Source organism: Geospiza fortis, unplaced genomic scaffold (assembly GCF_000277835.1).
Source record: "Geospiza fortis unplaced genomic scaffold, GeoFor_1.0 scaffold112, whole genome shotgun sequence".
Taxonomy (NCBI): domain Eukaryota; kingdom Metazoa; phylum Chordata; class Aves; order Passeriformes; family Thraupidae; genus Geospiza; species Geospiza fortis.
In genome coordinates, this window is record NW_005054298.1 from 7,909,419 (window position 1) to 7,934,279 (window position 24,861).

General features: G+C 46.7%; 1 protein-coding gene across 3 annotated transcripts in view; it reads left to right on the plus strand.

Moving 5' to 3' along the window:
• Positions 1-390: 390 nt before the first annotated feature.
• HEG1 (heart development protein with EGF like domains 1) overlaps positions 391-24,861 on the plus strand; it is a 28,253-nt gene continuing 3,782 nt past the window's right edge. The window contains exons 1-18 of one of the 3 annotated variants that reach the window (XM_031057382.1): positions 391-652; positions 1,650-1,868; positions 2,258-2,497; positions 3,645-3,953; positions 4,352-4,660; positions 5,186-5,503; positions 6,374-6,682; positions 7,371-7,925; positions 8,285-8,623; positions 9,590-10,954; positions 13,205-13,324; positions 14,940-15,034; positions 15,810-15,868; positions 16,313-16,387; positions 18,170-18,300; positions 22,955-22,997; positions 23,100-23,137; positions 23,625-23,712. In XM_031057382.1, coding sequence (XP_030913242.1) covers positions 463-652; positions 1,650-1,868; positions 2,258-2,497; positions 3,645-3,953; positions 4,352-4,660; positions 5,186-5,503; positions 6,374-6,682; positions 7,371-7,925; positions 8,285-8,623; positions 9,590-10,954; positions 13,205-13,324; positions 14,940-15,034; positions 15,810-15,868; positions 16,313-16,387; positions 18,170-18,300; positions 22,955-22,997; positions 23,100-23,137; positions 23,625-23,712 — 4,802 coding nt within the window. In that variant the 5' untranslated portion in view covers positions 391-462. Of the gene's footprint in view, positions 653-1,649; positions 1,869-2,257; positions 2,498-3,644; positions 3,954-4,351; positions 4,661-5,185; positions 5,504-6,373; positions 6,683-7,370; positions 7,926-8,284; positions 8,624-9,589; positions 10,955-13,204; positions 13,325-14,939; positions 15,035-15,809; positions 15,869-16,312; positions 16,474-18,165; positions 18,301-22,954; positions 22,998-23,099; positions 23,138-23,624; positions 23,713-24,861 lie in introns of those variants that run through there. The other 2 variants (XM_031057377.1, XM_031057389.1) reach the window with 2 other exon arrangements.

The following is a 24,861-nucleotide window of genomic DNA, read 5'->3' on the forward strand; positions in this document are numbered from 1 at the left end:
TGGGCTGTGCTGGGCTGTCAGCTCTGGCGACCTTCACACTCCTGCCATGGACCCTACACTGTGAGTATTTCCAGTTATTTGTTTGAGACTTTCTTTTTGCTCCATTCAAAATTTATTTCTCCTAACACAAAAAAATCCTGAGGGTGCTGAATTGAATTAGTCTTTTGCACAGAGGTGGATTTTGGTATTTGGTCCCACAGACCAATCTAGTTTCCACTGGTGCAAATCCAAAAATAAATTTCATGTCTGTGTTTTGATTATGCAAAATTTTTCTCTAGTGTAAGTAAATGAGCTCAGAGCCTGGCCTTGGTGTTACTGCAGGGAGCTGAGCCTGCACATCAGTGCTGATGGGATCTAAGTTTTTTTTTCTCCTCTTTCCTTTTAGTCATTGAAAGCAGCCATCAGGAGAGGAGTTCAAGCACAGAGATAAGGACTGCTGGTGCTCCTGTGGAGCTGGTGACGATGCTGGCTGGGAGCAGGGAGTGGGCATCACTGCCTGCCAGGCAAGGGGCAGTGCCAGCAGCAGGCCGGGTCACAGGGCACGCTGTGCCCCCTGCCAGTGATGGGGATGTCCCCCCTCCAGGAGCAGGATCCCCAGAGAACCCATCTGCTGGGACAGTGACCCACCTGCTCACCCACAGCCATCCTCCCGGTGAGTTTTATGGATGTGTGAGTCCCTGTTAGCTGTTCCCAGCCCACTGGGACTGAGCGTAGCCAGTGGATTAGGAAACATTGCTGCCCCACAGCTAGAAATGCAGATTTTTGAGAGAAATCCAATCTCAGGAAAGCTGGGTTTTGTTTTTTAGCATCACAATGCAGATGATTCTCAGGAGCTGCCGCTGTTTTTCACCACTCAGCAGCACCCAGGGAGTCCTGCCCACCCCCTGAGCTCAGGGGCTCTGCAAAGAGCTGAGACCCCTGGGTGTCCCCACAGCTTCTCCCCTCAGGACCTGAGCCCCACTGTAAGCCCAGCCTAGGTTGTAAGAACTCAGCTTAAGGATACCTGACCAGCTGTGATGATGATTTGTGGCTGAGGTCCTTACATGGAAATCCTGCAAGTGAGCACTTACTTTTGGGCTTGTTCATAATCTTCAGTCATAAGCAAACCAATGTACTCTTTTAAATATGAACTTAAATCAAGGCCTGTTTCTCCCAGCAGCAAGACAAAGTTGTGATGATTGCCCTGTCCCCACTTCAGTTTTCTTTCTTAATATCCCCAGCTGAAATAAGATATAAGCATAGAGGTTTTCTTTAATTTTTTTCATTCCTTGGTTTTTTTTCTTCTTAGGGACTAGAATGTAGAGCTGGCATGCCCAGGCTGCCAGCTGTGGGCTGTTCTGGCACCGGCTCCTTACTGCCTTCTGCATTTTTAACATCTCTAAAAAAAAACCTGTTTCTTTTGCCATGCTCAAATGAGGACAATATATATAATGCCATTATTTTTTGGTGACAGAAACCCTCTGTTCCCATCAATCCCTCCTGCAGTTAAACTGTGCTCTGTTAAACAGAGGAAACATGAGGGATGCAGCTGTGATCCTTCCTGTTGCATGTGGTAGGGCTGGGTACCACTGCAAGTGATGCTACTGCCACCCACCTGGGACAGCAGAACTTTTCCAGGTGAACATGACCCTCTCCCTGTTGCTTTCCAGACCCTGGAAGCCATCACCGTGCTGCAGGCAGGCTGGGGAGAGGCAAGAGGGCTCCCAGCACCCCTGCAGCTGCTGAGGGGACACCACTGGACTTGGAAGCTGTCAGCAGCAATTCGGCTGAGGGGACACAGGGAGGGCACCACGGGCTCTGGAACGTGTCAGAGTTTAACACCATGAGGACAGCGCTGCTACCTTCATCTCCAGAACCTCATCACCCAGGTGAGCCATCTCAGTTCAGCCTAGGAACACTGGGAAAGTGTTCCAGCACCTGGGAACAAGGTGAATGCTGTTCCCCAGAGCAGCCAGCATTGCTTAAGCCTGGTTCTCCTGTACTATAGAGCCTTGTGGATCCAGCTCTCCATCCTCACTGTGCACTCAGGGCAGTTTACTGGCTTGCTTTATGCACAAGGATGGAGAGAAGAATCCATGTGGCTTCTCCTACTGTTCAGAATTATGAACTACTTGGTGCAGCTTCCAGGCACGAAGATCCTGTAGGCACAGTGCAGACAGGGGAAGGGGGCAGGGGAAGGGGTGGCAGTGTGGAATGGCTCAGCAGGCAGCTGAGCCCATCTCTGGGTTCTCATCTGCTTTCCCCTGTTGCCTTGCAGGCACTGACAGCCTCTCCCAACCCATGAGCAGCTGGCTGGGCACTGAGCTGGGCGCTGCAGCTGCTTCACCCAGCCCCAGCTCTGCCCTCCCTGGCTCCCTGGGACAGTCCCAGGCCTCCTCCCAGGCTTCAAGTACCCAGACTGGTGCAGAGCACATCATGCTACACCCCAGGGGTGTCACAGGGAGCTTGAGCAGCCCTTTGTTGACTCCATCACCTCCCATGGACAACACCTTCAGAGGTGAGCTTTGCTGGCCTTTGTTTCATAGCTCTGAAAAGCCATTTTATAGTATTTGCTTTCTTGAAGCAGAGGAGATGCTCTGTTTTGCATGCACTCTGTTTTTTATTATTTGGATGGTTAACTGAAATTCCCTGCTGAAAGCAGGAAAAAGCAGTGGAAAAAAATAATTTGTTCCAACCCCCCCCCCAGCATTTTCCACTTGAAAAAAAATGAAGTTCTTTGGATGTTATCACAGTGTTTTCTGCAGGGTGGATGTCTGCAGCTGTGAAATATCTTCAGTGGGCCAGTGCCAGCTGCAGAGCAAGGGCAGCTCTGAGCCCTGTCTGTCCTGTGCCCAAGTGGTGATGGGGTAGGGTGGGAAGTTGGGAACCCACACTTGTGGCCACACGGGTGGGTTTGCCCTCAGCTAGGCAGGGTGAGATGCCTGTGCTTAACAACTTGCTCAGGGCAGCAAACCTGAGATCCCTGGGCTCCATGGCTTCCCCTTGCTTGCTCTGCAGCAGCCAATTTCTGGAGCTCCCAAAACCAGAGGCTTTGCCCAGCTCCACATGAACACTGAAAACTCAGTGTTGCTGAATCCTTATCCTGTGTCCAGGGCTTTTCAGGAGCAAACACATCTCCCAGGTTCTCTCACTGACACAGCTGTTGGGAGCACCCCTGGGGCTGCAGGAAACCTGAGATCCAGTGTCTGAAGGACAGTGCCCCATGGAGCCCTGGGATGTGTAGTGAGCTGCAGGCTCCTGTGGGAATGTGGCTGTGCTTAGGTTTCCTCCCTTTGCTGTTTGATGCTGTGCTCAAGCCACACACACACACACACACACACACAAAAAAAAAAAAAAAAAAAAAAAAACCCTCAGCCTATTTTCAGCAATATTAGAGCAAAGGCAAACCCCCCCAGTCCTTGTCCTGTGGGGTTTCCTGCTGTCTGGGCCATGCCACTCTCACAAAGCCTGGCAGCAAGCCCTGGGATTTGTGCGAGGTCTTCCTGCAGTGAGGGGAGTCCTGCCTGTCCAAAGGAGCACTTTGTCCAGATTGAACACTTCCTATGCTTAGTATCTATATGTGCACTGTAAGCATCTGGGAAGAAAATGGATCCATCTGTTTACAATTTCATGTGTATAAACCCATTTTTTTTATTGTACTGTAGGCGTTGGAAGCAGCCACCAGCCATCCAACAGCTCAGCCACGGAGAGGTTCGGTTCGGATTTCCCCACCAGCAGCACCTCCATTTCCACAACAGCTGCCAAGGCTGGAGGGAGGACGTTGAGGTCTCTGCCAGCCAGCACCAGGCTGGTCACCATGGCAGAGATTTCCACCTCTGGGACTGAAATCACCAGCTCTTCAGCCCAGAGCCAGACCCCTGGGTTGTCTGTGGGTGCCCAGGCTGATGGAGGCAGAGGTGTCACAGACCCATTGCTCTCAGGCTTGCCATCTGTTTCAGGAAGTGCTTCCACAAGTGAGTTTTGATAGATAGCTCAAAACTCTTATTTAAAGACTCTTTATTAACAAAATATATCCATTTATTTTAAAGAAAGGAGGAATAATATTGTATTTGGCACATTCTGTACATTTAAAAACATTTCACAGAAATGAAAGTATGGATAAATATTATTCTTGTTGGAAGGGGAAGATAGATTTTCCTTGAAAACTTCCAGTAGAATTTTGCAAGCAATAACTTCAGCAGTTCCTACTTAGAGACCACTTTTCCCCATCTCAATGATTTCTCTGTATTAAATATTTCCGTACTGAATATTCACACATACATTGTCTATGTCTACTGACAGTGGGATGAAACCTACCCAGCAGTTTTTATTTATGTTTATGCAGTTTTGCCTTTCACTTCTCCTTTTTCAGCTTCTAGCAGCAGTTATGAACCCCCCAAGAGCATCCCAGGTGCAGAAGAGGCGACGGAGCACTTGGACATCCAGGCTGCTGACGTGTCCAGCATGGCAGTGGGGACACCGATGTCCCCAGAAAATGGCCACACAGCTGGGGTGACAAGAGACTCTGCCAGCAGCACCAACCCCACAAGCTCTTTGGGTGGGACCTCCTCTTCCTTGAGGACTGGGACACATCATCCCAACAGCTCATGGGAAGCCACCAATCTCCCAGGCCCTCCTTTGCTCACAAGCTCCCTCTCTGCCTCTGAAGGTCCTTTCCCAGGTAAATTTGTTAGTCTGAAAGCTGTCTGCCTTGGGGCTGGATGAGGTTTCTCATCCCTGCTCTGTTTTTCTTCAGATATGGTCATCAGTCATTATTGGATACATGGATGTTTTTGTTACTGGCTGCACTGAGCTGGCAGTGAGGTGGGTGGGAAGGGGGAGAGTGGAGCTCAGCTTTTGAGTGAAAAAGTGGAAAACATTGATGGCCTCATTACTAATGAAACTCCTGTCCTGGGAAGAGCATTGCTAAGGAATACATGCATACACTTTCCCTGCCAGAGATGCTTGCTGGGGTTTTGCAGCTTCACCTGGTGCTGTGTCTGCCATGCAGGCTGGTCTGTAGGATGTGGGATTGAGATTTTTCATGGGTTTCTGTAAGGCACAGGTGCCTGTACTGAAGAGATTCATCTCTTCCCAGAGAAACTCCTTCAGTTTGTCAATGGGCAGTGTAGAAATGGGTGCTGAGCACACAGTTGCATGTCTAGCTCTGTATGCACAAATCAAACCTGGTTTTATTGTGTCCTAGGTGTCAAAAGCAGCCACAGCCCAGTGGAAGAGAAAACCTCCCTCACTTCCTCTGCCACCAGCACTCCCATTTCAGCCACATCCAGCAGTGGGGGGAGGCCCCCCAGGTCTGCCTCGGGCAGCAGCCCCTGGGCAGCAGCCAAGGGTTCCACATCCAGCAGTGCCATGTACAGGACCTTGGGAACAACTCAATCCTTGTCCACATCTTCTGGGAGAGAGGCCTCCAGAGCTCAGGGGTCCACAGGAATGACAGATTTCACTGAGGTGGCAGAGTCTCCCATAACACGCTCTGGCTCTCCTTTGGAAGGTCCTTCTCCAGGTGAGCTCACATTAGAATTGAAATATAATTTTTCTTACAAGCCTGCAGCTTGCACTTGCCTGACTCTTTCCTGCTGTGTAGAATAAACTGTTTGGAAGGATGCAGTGTGATTTTGTGACTGAAATTATTCAGCTCTTTCTTGACCAAAAAAATGTGCTTTAGAAAGGGCACATGTGTGGAAAGTTTCATTATGCCAAGAAAAATAATTAACTCTCAAATCACAGTCCTTTTTTTACTGTCTCCAGTGTCTATCTCCCTGTTACAGACAAGAGAACTAAGCAAGTGAGGATTAGATCATGTCCCTGTGGTCCCAGGGATCAGACTTCAGTTCCTACCTTCTGTCCTACTACTTGGATCATGCTGCTTCCCAGAATTTGAACCAGCTCAACAAATTTAAGGCAGCTTTGAATGTGGTCCCTGAGGTCCTTCATGCTGCTGTTTGGTCATAGTCCCCACTGTGGTTCTGAAGGGTCTGATCCCCCTGATCCTGCTTCTGCAGACTTCTCTAAGACCTTCACACTGCTCAGGGAAGTGCCGTGTCTGAACTGATTTCCAGGCTTTTCTGGGTCACCATGATATTTGTTCTAGCAGCATGGAGTGCACTCAGGCACATAATGGTGAAATCAAGTGCACAGCATTAGTATTTCAACAGTTTTTATATAATAGCACTTTTGTCAGCGTCACACTGTTTTTTAGAAGACAAATTTTTGTAGGGAGGATTTACATCTTTGGAAATTGACATCTTCTCATATTTTCCACTCGTGTTTGTGTACTGTACTTGCTGCCTCTGGGTGCTATTGGAAGAAAGCTCATTTTTATTTATAGTTCCATATGTGTAAAAATGTAAATTGCTTCTTTATCACATTTTAGCTACTGGAAGCAGCCATGTGTCACTCAGCATCCTGTCAACAGAGAGAAGAACCAATTTCCCCACCACCATCACCTCTGTTTACACAACAGGCACCAAGGGAGGAGGGAGGACGTTAAGGTCTCTGCCAGCCAGCACCACCTTGGCCCAAAAAACAGAGGTTTCCACCACTGGTACTGGTAACATCAGCTCTCCAGGCCATTCCCAGTCTTCTTTGGGAACCCAGGGTGGTGGTGGCAGAGGTACCACCCTGTCATCTGTGAACCCATTGCTCACAGGCTCACCATCTTCTCCAGAAAGCACTTCCCCAGGTGAGCTCTGACCACACATCAGACTCCCACCTGCATGGAGAGGGAGGGCATGCTGGAAGGTGCTGGATGATGGCATTGGATGTTATGGATGAAAATTTAAACTTCCAGAGAAAAACACATTATCTGTTTCTTACATTTAGGCACCAGGAAAAGCCAGACTTACTGCCAGAGCAGTCTCGAGGTTTGCTGTGTTTTCAGGGACAGCACAATTTCAAGACTGCCCCATTGGCTGTGTTTATGCCAGCAGAAGCAGCAGCAGTCATTCCTGACTCCCACCCTGGGGTGCAAAGGCAGCATTTACTGATCCATACAAACCTGCCATGCTTTCTTTCAAGTACCAGGGCTTTGGGTGCTGTGTGCTCTCCCCCTCACTCATTGTGGGTGCAGAGGTGACAATGTGGGTGTCTGGTGCCCAGGTCAGGCCTGTGGCACCGGGAGCAGTGCCGGAGGGAAGCAAACCCAAAAGTGCTGCCATAGCTTGTTCCTAGTGCCCTCTCCAGGGTGCCCTGCTGTCAGCAGCTCCTCCTAGCACAGGAAAGAGCTGTGCCTTCACAGTTAGCATTTTCTGCAGGATTGGAGTTTCTGCCATGTTCTCTCTGTCCTCAGCCTGAGGCTGGTGATGGAAGAGAGAACACCTGCTTATTTATAGTTTAGGGTGCATAAATCATTTTGCTTTGCTCTCTCTCAGCAGACAAGACCTCAGCAACGGGGGAACACCTGCCTCTCCCCAGCACACCCGGTGTGGTGAGAACTGCCACCAGGGAGGAGAGCAGCACAGTGCCTGTGTTGGACACCCATGGAGCTTCCAGTGCCACAGGGAGCTCTGCTCCCTCTCTGCCCCACACCAGCACCCTGGGCATGGTCCTGCTGTCCTCACCAGCAGCACAGCCTGGGACACAGAGTCGTGTTTCACAGAGCGGGGCAGGACTCAGTGAGCTTCCAACAAAGCTGCTGCCTGCGTTTGCTCCCAGCGTTTCAGTGCCTTCACCTTCAGCCACACTCTTCATCCACAAGGAAGGGACACCTCAAGCCCCAGGCAGCCGCAGCACGTGGAGCACAAAAGCAGAAAGCCTCACATCTCAGCTGGACACAGCTGGGGACACCCGCACCGGCCCTGTCCTGTCCTCCACGGCACGGCCTCCAGTGAGACATGTGTCATCTGGCCAAGCAGGGTCTCCAGAGCCCAAGGTCACCCTTTCATCCAAGGTCTTCACCTACTTCTCAGCTGCTGCTGGACCTTCCAGTGAGTTTTTCTGAACTCTGGGGTAGTGTTTGACTGCCTCTCCCTTCCCTTCTCTGTGGGATTGGTATGACACAGCTGTTGCAGGTGTCATGGGCAGGCAGCATTTATAGGTGGCCATGGTGCTGCCCTGTGGTGTTGTATATCTGCAGCTGCTGCTGCTTAACAAGAAGGGTCTCATTCTTGAGACATGTAGCTTGTTTCTGTAGGGCACGCTGACTGCCTGTCTGGGTTGGGGTGATAATTACAAATAACATAAACATACCATTAGGGCTCTAATGGTACTGATTCCTCAGTATCTGGACAGTCCTGTCTGCTCTGAGATGATAAAATCAGGCACCTGCTTTTCCATCCTTTTCCAGCAATTGGCAGCAGCCATCACTCACTAAGCAGCTCAGGTGCTGAGAGGAGGATGTCCAGCCCCATCACCGATCCCGTGTACACTTCATCCACGTCTGGTGCTGAGGAGAGGATGCTGCTCTCAGTGACAGGTGGCACTCTGGCTGGTGGCATGGAGAGCTCTTCTTTCCATGCTGGAGCTCCCAGCTCTCCAGGGCCATCTGAGCCAGCATTGGTGGAGCAGGGCAGGACAGCCAACGCCTCCACCAGCAGCGGGGGTTTCACGGGCTTTGCGACAGAGACGGTCTTTGTACGTTCTGCCAAGATACCCACTTACTCTTCTTTCCAAAATGATCTCACAAGTAAGTTGATGGATTTTGGTGTACATTTGGGGGGAATTCACATTGTTTGTTTTTTACTATGTTGTACATAAAGTTCTTGTTCATTACTACATTCAATACCACCTGTGGGTTCACTCAGGGGGATGTTTCCATCAAAAGACTCAAAACCAGACCCCACACAGATGGGAAACTATTCCAGAAGTGGAACCATAAACCCTCCTGTTTTGATGGCTGCATTTTTTTTTGCACCCTAACTGGTTTCTTTTGGATGATGCTTTCTGAAGTGTTTCACAATGACCTAAGTAATTTGTAGAATTAAAACAAAATTTCAATACAATTTTTTTCTTTTAAGTTGGCTGATCGTAGCTGTACATCCTGAAATTGGTACTATAAGATTGCTTGCACCTTTTGTGCTAAATAATCTGAACTTTTTGCATGCTGATGTGCATTTAGGTTTTCCTAGCTGTAAAGTTTTGAATCACTGGGTTCATTATAAGCTGCAAATTAACATAATGCAGTAATTTCATCCTGCAGAGGCATGAAGTTCACTGTGTCTAAAAACAAATTGACTGAACAAGATGGGTATTCTGTAGATGGGAATGGAGGATAAGAGGGAAAGGATATGAGTTTTGTAAATTATGAGTGATAAAAAGAACAGTTGGGTTTTTCTGCTTAGCTTGCCACAAATACCATGGAATGTTAAGATCTCGATCACTTTAGGAAAGCAATATGTGAAGAACAGTGATTTGGAAACCTACACATTTCGTGGGACTCTTGTGTCTGTCAGGGCTCATAATTTTATAATCAATTAAGGCGTGCATAAGGCTCCCAATTGTATAACCATGCTTGAATGGTGCTTGAAATTCTTAGAAAATCATGGACAGGTTCACAGACAAGAACACCTTATTTAGCAAGCAGCTTTAATGTGACATCAAAATGCTTTCGTATTATTCTGTCTTTCTAATATTTTTTGTCTTTTTACTCCAGACTTTTCAGGTAGCCATCAGCCAGTCAGTGGCAGTGATGCTGAGAAAAGGACCTCGGTCTCTCACACAGATGGCACTTACATTTCAACCACATATACCAGAGGAGGAGAAAGGACCCTCCTGTCTATCTCCAACAGCAGCACCTCTGCTGACTCCTCAGAGAGTTCCACCTTTTTTTCTGAAATTTCCAGCCCTTTTGATGCCTCACAATCATCTGTGGCTCATGACAGGCAGACCAATGCATCAAACAGTAGCAGTTTTGTTGAACCATCTACAGAGCCATTGCTGGTGCACCCTTCCAAACCGTCGATATCTGCTTCTACAGGCAGCATAGAAAATACAACTCTATTCAACACTGCCTCTGAGTTGTTGACCACTGACAAATCATCTCTGTCTTCATCAGCATTTCCAGCCTCTTCCTCACTGTCATCACTGCAGCACTTGCTGTCATCAACACCACCACCAACTCATCTGTTTACGCTGTCAGAATCACCTGAGCCACGCTTGCCCTCTGTGATGGCATCTTCACCCCCTCTGCAGGCTTTGCCATCCTCCTTGCCCACTTCCTCCTTGCCCTCCCCATCTTACTCATTAGCATCTTTACTGTCTGTGTTTTCATCACCCTCATCCATCTCTCAGTCCAGTGAGAGTGATCAAGCAAGCACCGCTGTGGCTACAAGTGTGGTCAGGCAGGTGCCCTCCACAGCTGCCACAGCCAGGAGCTCACCCAGAGAGACCAACAAGCCCAGTGTCACACACCAGCCCCAAAAGAGCACCACCTTCACTCCCACCAGGTCACCTCTCCCTACAGAACCCATGGAGCTGCTTGGTGGACATGTTGTGTCTGTGTCCGCTCCTGTGACAGTAACAGAGACTGCCTTGCCTAGAGATGCCACCACCCAAGGGGACAGCTCTGGGAAGGCAACACCACTGCTCACCACAGCCAGTGTTGCTCCACAGGCTGGTCCAACAGATGCACCCCTTAGTCCCTCACCAGGTGCAACAAATCAGGGCAGCATTGTCCCCACAGTGGCAGTGACCACGGTGAAACCTCCTGTGCTGACAACGCCGTCCGGTCGCCGGCCCACCCCAGGTGAGGCCAGCACCATGCAAGACCACAGGGCCCAGACTTCCACTGCCACTAAGCACAGTTATACCACTGGTAAAAGCACAGAAGCCATGGGTCCCACCACTGCAAAGCCTGCTAAAGCCACTGAGGAAAACATCTCTGTTACAAGTCCTTCTGCAGCACCTCCAACCATCAAGACCACTGGGAGCATTGCAACGACTTTGGCTGCTGCCAAACCAACCACTGCTCCTCTGCCAAGCAGCACAGTCGGGCTGAGGACATCACCTCCAGCCACAGGTAATGTGTGCAGTGGCTCTCACCAGTGGTGGGGCCAGGAACAAGCAGGCAGGAATGGCTGGGTCCCACTTCAGGAGTTTTCAAAGAGTTGTGTGTGCACGCATGTAAGACAAGTCTGTTGTCAGCAGGGTTGGAGGGCAATAACTCGTCTCTGTGTTGTTTCTTTTTTAAGCTAAAGGTTTAGCAATCAAGTTGAATGGGTGAAATAAGGGTGAGCACTTTGATGAACATTTCTGATAAAAAGATTAAGCTGAAATTTGACTGTTTTGAGAAAATAAATCTGATTGGCCTTACAGGTAAGCACAGGATGCACTTTATCAATTGTTACTGTTAATCCATCAAGAAATGTAATGATTGATATCTGTCTTATTATTGAGAAAGTACAGTTGGCCAGCACTTGGTATTTTTGTTGAAACTGCTTCTCATATTAGTACAACCCATAGTTGTTTTCTCCCCACCTCACTAAATATTAATCTTCTGAGGGGCCTGATGCTTCTCCTGGTAGTCTTGCTGAGAATGTTGTTATAGAAATTTATTACCCCTGCCAGTCTCCTTATCTTCTCAAGTAAATACATTTGCTGAAGTCTTATATAAAAGGAAATTGACTTTGTGTTTGAAGTTCAGAGCCTGGCCATCATGCCACTGTAGGATATTGTGTGTGCTAAAGACATTAATCTCAGTGAAATACTGGCAATAAAACATATTCCATCCAATAATTAGGTATTTAAAGGTTACTTCTCAGGCTGATTGGTTTTGATTATAGCTATAGCTTCATGCAAAAATAAAATTACTGGAATGATTTTTTAATTGAAAAATTAAGATAATGCATCCTTTTTAGAAACTGATTCACACTTTTGCCAAATTATTCTTTCCTTTGAAAACCGAGATTTGTCACTCACCAGAATGCAAAAGATCCTTCTGCTGTCTTGGGCATGGTGCTTTGTACATGGTCACTCACTGCTCTGAGAGTGGCTGCCCTGGTCTCTGCTGTATGAAGCACAAACTGAAGGATGGCAAAGCGAAAGCCATGGTTTTAAATCACACCTACTCATTTCTGGCTGCTTAGATTAGAGACACCAAATCTGCTTCTCAGTGATGCTGAGGTAGCTGTGCCAGGCTGGTCTAGGCATGAGATAGCATTGAGTGGTGTGCCCCAGGGCAAAGTTTGGCTGGGAGCTGTCAGGTCTGTGTGGTGTTGTGGGTTACTGCACTGCCACCAGAAACGCACACATGGGTTTGGTTCTTGTGCTTCATGCTGTAACCACAGAGCCTGTGCTTCCTGCCTCTGCTGCAGCACTCACCAGCAGCAGCCACAAGATAGGTATGAGTGGGGTGTAAGGTGTCTTGCTGGTCTTGTAGAGCCTTATCACTGACAAGTCCCCAGCCCTGCCTATGGCCTGCCTTTGTGTGCCCCTGTGTGTGATGTGTGTTTGTGCTCAGTCATAGATGCAACAAGAGGAGCTTTTTTGACAAGGACATCTTTTTTCTTTTTTTTTTTTTAAGAGGAAATATTGGATATAATCTTCAGAATTTGCAGTTTGAGTTGTGTAATCTATGAAGTATTTGACTTTACAGTCCTTAATCCCCTGAGACACCATCTTATCACAGTGGTGTCTGCTCCCCAAGCTCTTGCTGACCCAGCAGGAAGGGCACTGGGAGTGGTGGCACAGGCAGGAATCACTGCTGTGACCATCCCCGGGCTGGCATGGAGGAGCTCTGGAGAAGGAGGTGATTGCAGCCAGGGCTGCCTCCACCATTACTGGGTAACCTACAGGCTGGATCAGTGCTCAAGCATTGCCTTTGGAGCAGAGAAACAGGGCTTGAATGAAAAGGGCAGGACTTCGGTGAAGCAGCCCATGCCCACATGTCTAACTTGGGCTGTTGAGGTTCCTTCTTTGGTCTTCTCATGCATAAACTGTTGGGTTGTTTGTCTTTGGAAAGAACTTTGAGATCTTCTGATGAGCAGTGCTGTAGATCAGTTGGATGTTCATATTAACATGGATCCGTGCTAGACCTCAAGGGCTTTTGAATGAATATTCAAGTGGTTTATATTTATTCTTTCAGCTCCAACAGAATGATTAGGAGCAGCATAAATAGTAAGTGCAAATGATGCAATGAAGCATCTGATAATGCTCAAGGAGTCACAGATGGGGAGCCAAGTTCATCTCTTTTAGCCCAACAGCTGATGATTTTTATGATTCTGTAAGTATAATCTGTTTTGTTGTTTTGTTGGTTTTTTTACTTTTATAGAGGTGGATAAATGTCTTTCCAACCCTTGTCCTGCACTGGCCACCTGCAACAACACCCATGGCTCCTATATCTGTCAGTGTCCTCTTGGATATGAGCTGGAAAAAGGAAAGTGCAATTTAGGTAAGAAAACAAAAGTGAAAATCCAGAGATGGAAATAATTATCTTTAATCTTCTAAAATAAATTGACTTAGGCACAAACTAGTTCAGGAGCTTAATGTTCTTCCCAACCACCTCTTTTATCAGAGCCTTTTAGTGTTTATACAAGTGTGGTGTCTAATGCCTGTTGTGTTGGGCTGCCTGGGGAGCAGGCAGAGATATCTGAGTTCTTAAAAACTCAGCAATGGAACAGTGGGCTCAGGCTTGTTAGTAAGGACAGATGTGCCCCTTTTGTTCCTGATGTGTTTTAAAACTCCCAAAAAGCATTCAGCAGCTTATCAGCCCTGCAAACTCTGGTGAAGGCTCTTGGCTTGGGAGAAGTGAGCGGGGCTGTTGTGTAACCTGGCTTCAGTGGGATCAGCCATGTGTGGAAAGTTAAGCAGCCGTGGTGAAAGTATTTGTAAGATCAAGGTCTGGTTTCATACCTTTAGCATTTTTTGAGCAGCACAGTTATTAGATGGAACTCAGGTTCTGACCCCTTCCTTTCTATTAGAGGACTCTCAGTCTCAAGGATTTACAATATTCCATTGTAAAGGGGAAATTGTTTTCATAGATTTTCTTTTGACCCTTAATCAATGAGGATTAGAAGCATGGAAATTTTGCTAAGGAAACATGGGTGAGGTGTCCCTGAAGAGTGTTTTGGAACATTTCTTCAAGTTGGAATATGTCAGCTTCTAATTTAGAGACTTGTTTTGATTATGCCTTGAACTGGAGTATGGACAGATTATATAAACACTGTGAAGGTGATTCTCATCATAATTTTTGTCTGGAGTTGTTACATTAGAGATGTCTGATATAGAACTTGTGGTGAAGAGATGTTCAGTGGATGGGAAAAAATAGGAAAGAATTGAGGACTTTATAATGTTATCTGCAACTGTATTTGTTTTTCTGGTGGAACATAAAGCTGGAATTCTGAGTTCTCAGTTCCACTGAGTATCTCATGACACTTAATACAAGATTTAGGGGTATTATCTCTGCAAGTCTGGATGACCCAGATTATTGCATTCTGCTGCTGTGAATCAAATATTAATCTAAGCACAGAAAAATGCATCTTTTGGACCTCTTTTCAAATGTCATTGCTCATTCTCTCCAGCAGTTTGAAAAATGAAAATATCCTTTCTACAGTGATTTATTTTGACTTGCTGATTTTATTTCCTTCCATTGCAGGGAAAAGAAAGAGATTTGACATAATTTGACCCCCAACTATCATAAATAGCTTTGGTACCTGACACTGTCTTCCTACTGAATTTACCCATCTCTCTCCGTGTTCAGGGATCTATTTAAGTTAGTCTGTGCTTCTGCATGAAATGTATGAACACTGAAGTGAAATGCTGTCTGTTCAGCAGCACTGAGCTCTGGAATTTGACTGGGACTGTGGGAACATTGCAGCAACCCTTGGGAAAAAAACCCAAGGCTGTGACTTTGCTTTACTGGGGCAGTGACTCTCAGATCTGAGTTTTCTGTATGCTTTGTGAAGGGATTTTCCATGCAAACAGCTTCTCATGTAAGGCAGATAAAACCACATCTACACATGGCACAGAGATGTGTTCCAACTAACTTGTCTTATTCTACTTTGTAGTGAGAATATTTATTGGCCAGGTTCCCCTGAAACTGAATATCACCCACGGGAAGTACACAGACCTCTTCCACGTCGAGAGGGAGATCCTGGAGGTGGTGAGTGTCCTTGCTGGGACTTCGGCAGTGCTGGTGGCACAAGTCCCCTTCACTCCTCTTATGATTGTCACATTTCCCAGCCATTCAGTTTTAGCCATGTGGCTCTTGGTCAGTTGAGAGCCAGTGCTGGGCAGGCTCTTGGTTTCCCCAAAAGCTGTGCCATCAATAGCTCCAAAAAGACCCATGGGCTGGGATCATCTGCACATCCCTGTGCAGTTCTTATCCAGATCACTGCATGCACAAATTCATCCTGTTAGTAGTTACTGGGATGGGTGCACTCCATTCCAGCTCTTTGGAGATGGATTTGGAGATGCTGCCAAAGGAAGGAGGTGCTGGGTGGAGTCATTGTCATGCTGCCTGCACAGCTTGTGCTGGGGAGTGAATACAAACAACTGCGCAGACCCAGGGTCAGGGGAGATCTGCAATCTCCAAGGGTGCTGCTTTGAGGTTGGCCTTGCACGGGGCTCTCTCCCTGCTGAATCTGGCTCAACTCTGACCTTTGTGGTCATTACACAGCAGGGCCACAGGCAGATGCTCATGTCAAAATCTCCAAGGCTGTGCAATGGTGACTTTGTCCACCCCTAATTGACAACAGGGCAGTGCCTCTCTCTTATAGAGCAGATGAACCTCTGGGATGCTCAGAGCCCCCTTGGTCTCAGCAGGCATCTCTGGGAAGCACAGGGGATGGTGTCAGTGGCCCAGGAGGACTGTCCCATGGGGCTGCCTCCTTCCATCATGCCCTGGGCACTAACAGCTGCTCTCTCCCTCCTTGCAGCTCAATGCATCGCTGTCAGGCTTGCCAGGATACCACCACTCCACAGTTAAGGCAAGCAGGTAAGGCTAAGGCTGCCAGGGGAAGAATGAGAAACTTGAGTGTTTGGGATCTTCAACTTGAGAGCCACACTCTCCATTTTGAGTCAGTGCTTGATGCAATCCAGCCTGGCAGTGGTATACAGGACGTGAGGAATGCCTGACCAGCCTGCCATGCTCACCTGGTACTCTCCTCCTGTCCTGAGCAGCCTGGGGATGTCCTGCCCAGGAGGGATTTATGGCTGGTTCCAAAGTGAGCTACCAGCATCCCTTCCAGCTCCATATTCTCCTCTCTGGGTATTGGTTAGTCCTGGTTTTAAGGCCTGTCACAGTGCATGTAGTGCTGTGTCTGTGATAAGCACCTCTTGTGTTAACAGCAGGCCTATGTATAAGGTGCTAATGATGACATCAAACTGACCTGTGATACTCAGGGCTGTTTTGTTTTGTTTTTTTTTTTTTTTTTGTTAGGGAGGCAAATTTTGTGCACGTTTCAGTGCAATCCACGTTCTCTTTAGCGTCCAACGTGACTTTCTTCGATGTTATCAGCAGTGTGAAAAGCTACATTCGAGCTTGCAAATCCCCCACTGAAGCCTGCCAGTTCATATCAAGCCTGAAATCACTCCACAGAGGTAAATAGCATCTGGAAGGACTGTGGCAGGAGGGGAAAGGGATGTTTTATTTGGCTCCTTTTATAAAAGGGGGACAACATTTTGTCATTTGGAAAAATCCCTCTGTATCTTTTTATCTTAAATGGGAGTCATCTTAAGAACTTCCCAGTACAAAAGGGATGCAGATACCAAACCTTATCTTTGCCACATGTGTGAGAAATCTGCCTCTCTGTGAAAATACTGTGCAGCACAGGATTAGAGACATTGTAGGGCAGCCTTTCATCTCTGGGATGTGACACTGGGCCCAGCCAGATCAAAAACCTATAACTCTTAATTTCACACGCACGGCTGGGAGCCAGGGAAATGGTGTGAAAGCCAAGAGACAAAACCCCGCTGGTGAGCTCGATTAGAGCTGCTGGAGGCTGCACAGCAAGCTCTGCTCTCCTGCCTGCCCATTTTCAGTGTTGCAGGTTGTAAAATGGTTCACAATCAGTGAGAACTGTGATTTCTGTACTGAATCCTCCGTGTGCCCAAGGGCAGTGTGGATACAGCACAGAGAGATGTGGAGAAGGACACCGGTGTTGTGCGTGACCTTCTCCAGGTGGACCCCAATGCTGTGCCCTGGCATCTCCCAGCTCTCATCTCCTGAGGGAGTGATGGAGGAGATTTATCTGTGAGAGATTCCTGCAAGGAAACTGCTGCAAGTGCTGTTTTGTGACTTTTGGGTTCAAGGCTTTAAGGTTTGGCCTCGAGGAGGATGAAGGGTGGCAACGCTTAGCCTGGCTTTAGTGGGAAACCCCCAGTGTCATTTTGGCAAAGTAAACATGCAGATGAGAAGTTCAGTGTGTACTTTTATTGCAATGTACTGTATTTTAAAGCCATACTCTGCCCATGGTTTGCTTTAAATTATTTGGGTAAACCTGCTTGGATTATACCTACCCATTACCTCTGATACAGTGCTTCTGTAAAATCAACTTCTAACTTGAAATAAGCAGAGTAAGAAACAAATTATATTCTTGTGTAAGTACCTAAAAGAAAACATGTCTGATAAAAAAAAAATTGATCTAGCAAGGAAAGGTTTATAAAAGGAGAGTGCCAAATGAGTGACATATTTTCCATAAAATCCTATTTCTCACAAATATTTATTAATTCCATTTAGTCTGAGCTCCCAGTAAAAATGTAAATTTGATGTCACAATTTCCATCATTTATCCACAGTTTTGCTGAATGCTCATTGTAACAAGTCTGACTTCCTAAATTAAAACACTGCTTCAAAGTAATGTAAATGAAAGTACAAATTTTTTGTTTGAAAAATGGGAAAATCCAGTGCTTAATACTGAAATGGAAAAGAATTGGTTTGGTGTAATGTTTTGCTGGATATAAACTTAAAAATTGATTTGTTGAACTGTGTCAGGGGATGAATGTGTTTGAGCTTGAGCCAAACCAGATTTCTCTTTTTCATTTCCCCTTCTGCTTCCAAACTGAAACATTTATTATTCACCCCCTCTATTTGCCTGTACAAATGCTGGTAGATACACAAGAAATGGTGACATAGGGTAATGTTGACTCCCTCCTGATGGAACAAATATTACTTAAAAAAAAAAAAAGAGATTAAAGCAGCACATCAGCTGAATGGGATGCCTAGGGAAAGCAAATGTGCATAATGGTGGGTTCAGAGAGAAGCATGCTGATGTTGACCACCTCTTCCCAACAGCTGGCAGCTTGTGCAGACAGAAGGACCCTGAATGTGACAAGGAAACTTCAGAATGCACCGACTTTGATGGGGTTGCTCTCTGCCAGTGCAAAAGTGGATACTTCAAATACAACAAGATGGACCACTCCTGCAGAGGTACTGCTCTTTATGTGGTGTACTTTGCCTGGATTTTCCTCCAAGTTTTTGTTGCAGTGGAAATGAGTGTGTGCTTGTAGTGCTGTGCATGCAAACCCCTCAATATTATGAATAAATATTAGCAGCTCAAGTTTCTTTTATTTAGTTAGGGGGCTTTTCAGCAGACACTGAAGACACAGTATCTCTCTAGGAATAATATTATCTCTTTCTGGAGCATGCTGTGAGTCTCAGTGATTGAGGAGAGGGAGAAAGGGGCCTGGCTGCTTTGGGCTCCAGCTCAGTGGCACAGAGCAGAGATGACGTGTGTCTCTGCCTGTTTTGATTTTGTCTGAACTCTCGGTGAACTTAGGGGAAGTGCTTTAAACTCAAAGGCTTATATTAATATATCATCAGTATTTTAAACATTTGTATCTGAAAATTATTATTGATTTATTTTTCAGGTGAGTTCCAAATAGAAATTTTAAGCTTAAAGATTGTGTTATTTTTTTAGCTGCTCCTCAGATCAACAAATCTGCTTTTGCTGCATTTTAAACAGTCTTTACATGCCAGTGTTCAAAATGACTTCTGGAGGATCAGGGTGTCCATTCCCTAGTTTGTGGTTGCTGTAAGGCTTTTCTGATGACATATCAATAACAATTGCAGTAGTGGTAATATATTGCTTCTGGCACTGTCTGCTGGGTTGCTCTTGAAATAGGCGGAGATGTTTTGTCGGTTCCAAATCTGAGAGTGAGAAAAATGTGCCTGGAAGTAACTCATGTGCTACAGGCTCTGGGAGGAACAGCTCAGAGATGGGCATCTCTGCTTGCCAGGTCATGGTCCTGCCTCTCCTTCACTCTGTGGCTCCCTTGTGACAAAACCTTTCCCTTTGTGTTTTCCTCCTTTTCCCTTATTTTGTATGTTGGAGGACGGATTTATTTTGGGAAATACTGAGCATCTCCACCAACCCTAGAGAGTCAGAGAGGGGCTTATGTAGTGAGCAAGGAGCTGAGCTGAAACTTGAGAGGTTTTTACCCAATTCTTGTTCCATCGTGGACAGTGGGGACCCAGGGAAAGTTACTCCATTTGTCTTGTTCATGTCTCTTGCCAAGCAGTGAAGATAAATACCTGAAGGGCTGTGAGGCACTTGGGTGTGATGGTTGCAGAGGGCTAAGAGATCTAAGACCTGGTACATATGATTGCTCCATACTTATGAAACTTGTTTGCTGTGGAAAATATGAAACCCTTATCTGTAAACAGTGAGGTCTAAATGCCACCCTTATCTCACTGCTGTCAGTAGGAAACATCTTATTGATCAGCTTGAGAGTGTCTGAGGGACAGGGCTGATGTTGGATTTAGGCTGCTGTGCAGAGGCATGAGGCAGCACTGACTGCATGGTGCCACTCTGACAAGATGCCAGATTTTCATTATCACTTGTGCCCATCTGGGCAAGCCAGGTGGTTGGGATTTTTAAAGGCTTTTCCAAAAGCCAAGCTATGGGCCCCATTTTGATATTTAGGGCTATTTTGCTGATAAATATAGCATACAATATACCAGCCTCTTTGAAAACCTCTGCCCTTTTAGTGCCTAAACAGGAATCAAGGTCTCGTGAGCATCCGACCCTCATTGTGGGCTGTGAAAATGTGGTGTAGTCGCTCCAATTATAGGATTTGCAAAGGGGGAAATGGCTATTGTGCTGCCCTGTCCGGTCTCCCTCGTGGGAAGGCTGGGAGAATTGGCTGCCCTGACCCACAGGATTTGTTCTGTCCTCCTTGTAGCATCTGTCCCCAGGGACATGCTTGGGAAAGCGTGCCATGGGCCAGGGAAGGGTTGGGTCTCTGAGCCACAGGAGGTCCAACATGTTGGCCAGGTACCTCTTGCTGTGCTGTTCAGTGTCTCTGGGCTGCTGCTGATTTTCAGCCTTCTCAGTATCTTCAGGGCTATTTCAGTACCAGGCCAGCAAACCCAACGTGCCAGCCTTTCAAGGGCATGCTATTTTTACCAGTACAGAGTGTTTCTGTAGTGAAGCAAGGAGCAGCAAAGCAAAGAGACCCCTGAGTGTCTTTTGGGAAGGCAAAGGAATCCTAGCTTGAAGAGCACAACTCAACAGCTTTGCTTGGCCCCTGACACTTAGGCCTTTCCTCTGTTCCCTCCTTGTGTTTGGAGTCCTGCCAAGTGAGTGTGACAGTGAGAGCTCTCCTAGCAACGTGTTCAAAGGAGCAGCAAAGATGCCAAAGGAGAAAGCAAAGTGGCAGGAAAAGACACAGGGAGGAGAGGAAAATACATAAGCACCAAGTTTTTAAGTAAGACAGAGAAATGCATATTCAGGATCTTGCTTTTCCTCTTTGCTGCTCCTATATTCCCCTGACCTGAGGGCTGTGTGCCAGCGAGGTGCCAGGGCTGCTCCTGCCCATGGCACAGCTCAGCTTTGACACTGCTCCAGGTGGATGTGCCTCACACACATTGCTGAGCTTAGGGTGGGCTCCAGCTCCTGTCTGCCTGCTCCTGCAGCCTTCCCAACATGCAGGGGGTGGGCTGGAGCTGGGATACACATGGCTGCTGTGCTCATTAGAGAAGGCAACTCCAGTGAGCTGTGAGGTGATGCTTCCCTCCCTCCCTTCCACTGCACATTTTGTTACTGCCCAATCCTGTGGTGGAACGTTCACTCCATAATGTTTTCAGTCTGCTTTTGTTAGCAAGTGGAAGGAGCAACCCATCCAGTCTCCTTTAGCTAATGCCCCAGTGAGATGAATGAGCCAGGCAAGGATTCTTTGGGATTTACTATCCTTGCCCTGGCTGTTTGCTGACTGGGGCTCTTAACTGTTTCACAGTTACCTCTTCTCTCTTCCTTTACTTCGAAGAAATCATCTTTGAGGGAGAAAAATATATCTAGTACAAAAAGCATCACAGTGTGATGCAGCAGGGGGACTGTGTAATGAGCTTCACCTTCCCCATCCCCACCTCTGGAAAAATAAATGGAATGAGGGAGGTGGTGAAGGAGCAGTGGGGCTACATAGGGCAAAGAAAGGTGTGCAAGACCAGGTATTGTGGGCATCAGCCCCCTACCATCACTGGTGCCACTTGCTACAGCAAGTCTGTGTCTACAGCCACAGAAGTGATGTGAGTGCAGCAGTCTTCTGTGTCCACACATCCTGAGGATTTAGGGAAATGTTGTTATCCCTGGGCTTGCAAAATCTGTTTCTGGGAACTAGAAATCAAAAGGGTCAAAGAGAACCCGTGAGCGTTCAGAGAAAAGCTGCAATAATTAGGGAGATTCAAAGATCTCAGTGGCCTTGGCTTTATTAAAGATAAAGGAGTGATTTGGTGGTGAGGAGGAGAAATCTGATCATTTAACCTTTTCCAATCTAATAAGTAAACACCCAAAGTCTGGAATTTGACACTAGGGTAATTCAGACCAGAAAGAAGGTGAATGTTTTTAATGGCTGAAGAAAATTAACTTTGTGAGCTCCTGACCCAGTGCTGTGGTTGATTGTCTGTCATTGAAAATATTAAAATCAGTCTTGGGTGTTTCTTTAAAATGTAGCTCCAGTCCAACTATTTGATTTGAAACTGGAATTAAATTTAGGGAAATTCTGTGACAGTTTTAGGCAAAGGTGTTTGATGGAGGAGAAATCCATGAACATTTTTGTTTTCATTGAACAATTCCCTGTGGAATGTGATACAGGGGGTTTCCAGACCCTTGGGTGATGTCTTGCACACCCCCAAGGGCTGCTGCCTGTGCTAGCTCTGCCTTGTCCCTCTGCCCAAAGTGACTCTGTCTGTGTCACCTTGTCCAGGCCTTTGAGTGACCACCTTCACTGCCTGTGCCAGAGCTCTGGTGGGACTATTGCTGAGAAAAGCAGTGATCTTATCAGTAGTTTGAATCTTATAGTTGTGTGTCCTGTGTATCATCGCCTTTGCTGTTCATCAGAAGGGTAGTATAATTTCCTCAGATAATTTCCTCAGGATAGCTGTCCATAAGCATGGAAATTATTTTATTTTGAAGTGATGGTTCCAGTTTTTCGCCAACATTTTGCACATAGCAGTTTTCTGGATTATTTAAACCTAATACATTCAATTTCTACTGAAAAAAAAATCTATTCATATAGTAAAATATGATATCTCAAAATTTGATTTAACTGCAATTTTGAAAAATCTGAAAAAAAGGTGACATGAGGAAAAAATAACATTAGCATCCCACTTCGGGTTACCCTGACTGTGTTTGCGTAACGTCTTGTTGCAGTACTAACATTTAAAAGTAATTAATAACACATGCCAATGCTAAAGTAGCATAGTTTAAGTGGGCTTTCAAAATGAAAACTGGAGGCACTGGCACATTTTTTACATTGCTATTTTGTGTGAAGCAGCAGAAGTGTGCAGTGAGTTTTCATTTGGGCAAGAAGCTCTGCTGGGAATGCCAGCAGCCCTCCCTGTGCCAGGCTCCAAACTGGCTCTGCTCGGAAGCCCTGAAATGGTTCCATTAAAGTCAGCAGGAGGTATTATTTACCTTATTCACCTGAAGTGCACGATGTTTTCCCCAAGCCAGAGGACATCCAGCCGCCCATCCGAGCGCACGGCGCTCCGGCGGGGCAGCCGGGGGCAGTGTGGGTGAGGCTGCGCTGGGAAATCCCTGCCGGCTCCACTGCGCGGTGCTCACGGCCCTTCTCTCTGCTTTCAGCCTGTGACGATGGATATAAGCTGGAAAACGAGACGTGTGTGAGGTATGGTGACTGTTCTGCCCTCCTCCCACCCCACCATCCTTGCTCTGGTGACCTGTTGGCACAACTGAGCTGCTGAAACTCCCTGTTGTTCTCTGTTCCCAGCTGCCCCTTTGGCTTGGGTGGATTCAACTGTGGAAACCGTGAGTACCAAATTTCATTCCTTTCGTTTTCTACAGTGTCAGAAGTAGGAGATTTGAAACAAATAATTGCAAGTGACTGTGTCTAGAGTGCAGTAGGTACACGCTACCTTTTTCAGTGCTTTTTGTTCCTTCAGTTTCTGTTAAAAGTCATTTTGTGGCTTTTACAAGCTGGCTTAATGTCATCTAAGGAAAGGAGATCTCCTTTCCCTGTATAGTCTGTCAGGATAGCACATATAGTGGGCATTCTTGAAGCAAGAGATTTGAAGGTAAATCCATTTGAGTTACTCTGATCTATCAGTGAAGGCAATCTATTCCTTAGGGAAGCAAGAACTTGTTTCCATTTTGCTTGAAAACTTAAGGCTATATTGCTTATGGAGAGGGGGGAAGGTGGGAAATAAGCAGCTAATCCCTTTGCATGGGGACTGCGGATACAAACTGGGGTTTAAAACCACACTGCTGTTTCTCAGCCTGTCTCTCCTGTCTGCAGCCTATCAGCTCATCACGGTGGTGATTGCAGCTGCAGGAGGGGGTCTGCTGCTGATCATGGGCATAGCACTGATTGTCACCTGCTGCCGGTAGGTACCGCTGCCAGCCCGCCTCAATCCCCGTGGATTGCACCACACCCACAGCTCCCTGTGTGAGCTCTTAGGGACTAAAACATAGCACAGCTAAGGACCAAAACATAGGTGAAAACATAGGCTAAGCAAGTGGGTTAATCTGAGATACTGAAGTATTACACTGTGCTTTCATTTGGAGAATTTTAAATTTTTTTTTTCCCCAGCAGCCAGGCTAAACAATGGACTGGGTGTCTCTTAAAGGTACACCTAGAAATCATGTCCTCTAAGGATGGAGAGGGAGGAGAGTCCTTCCCATGCAGAGTTGTAGGGCTCTGAAGCCCGGAAACAGACTCCAAAAGTGCAAGCTAAGTAGAAAGGAGCAGTTTAGGCAACAGGAGAGGTTACTTGCTGTTGTTCAAGTGGTGTTTGAGTGCATTTAAGACTATTTTCATTCACCTTTATGGACAAGTCCTGCATGTGCTCTCACTCTGTGTGTCTCTCCCTCTCACACACACACACACTCACACACACACACACACACCTCATTCCCATACCAGCTGGTGGCTTTGGACAAGATGTGCTTGCCTAGGAAGCTCTATTTCCTGATTCATGTAATCTGGAAAGGGATGCCTTGCAGTAATACCCTCTCCTTGCTATTCCAGTCCCCAAATCTAGGATTTCAAAGCTCTCTGATAAAATTGGCAACTGGATTTGTCAGTAATATAGATGTGGCAGTGGTTTGGTTGTGGCCCTGCTACCCCATATTTTCAGCCAGGGGGGTGCCAGCAAGCCCCAAGCCAGGAGATGAGGCGGCCCAGAGTGCAGATCTCCACAGGGGTGGACTGATCTTCTCATGAGTCTTGGCCTTGGGCAGCTTATGTGACTTCCTGGAGGATACTCTGCTTTGAACTGGAGGTGTCACCAAAGTCCACTCATTAACCATTATAGTCCTGGAGTGACATTTGGTGTCACTCAGGCCAGCTCCTTGCAGGTCTTCCTTCTTAGGAATTGCCATAGCCTACAGGTGCTATAGTTAATAGCATGGGGGCTCCTATATGTTTTTCTTCCTCAATTTCTATGATTTTTTCATTGACTTTGATGAACACACATGTTTTTAAAAGACTACAGACGTAGCTGGAACAAGCTGGAACAGGAGGGAATAAAACT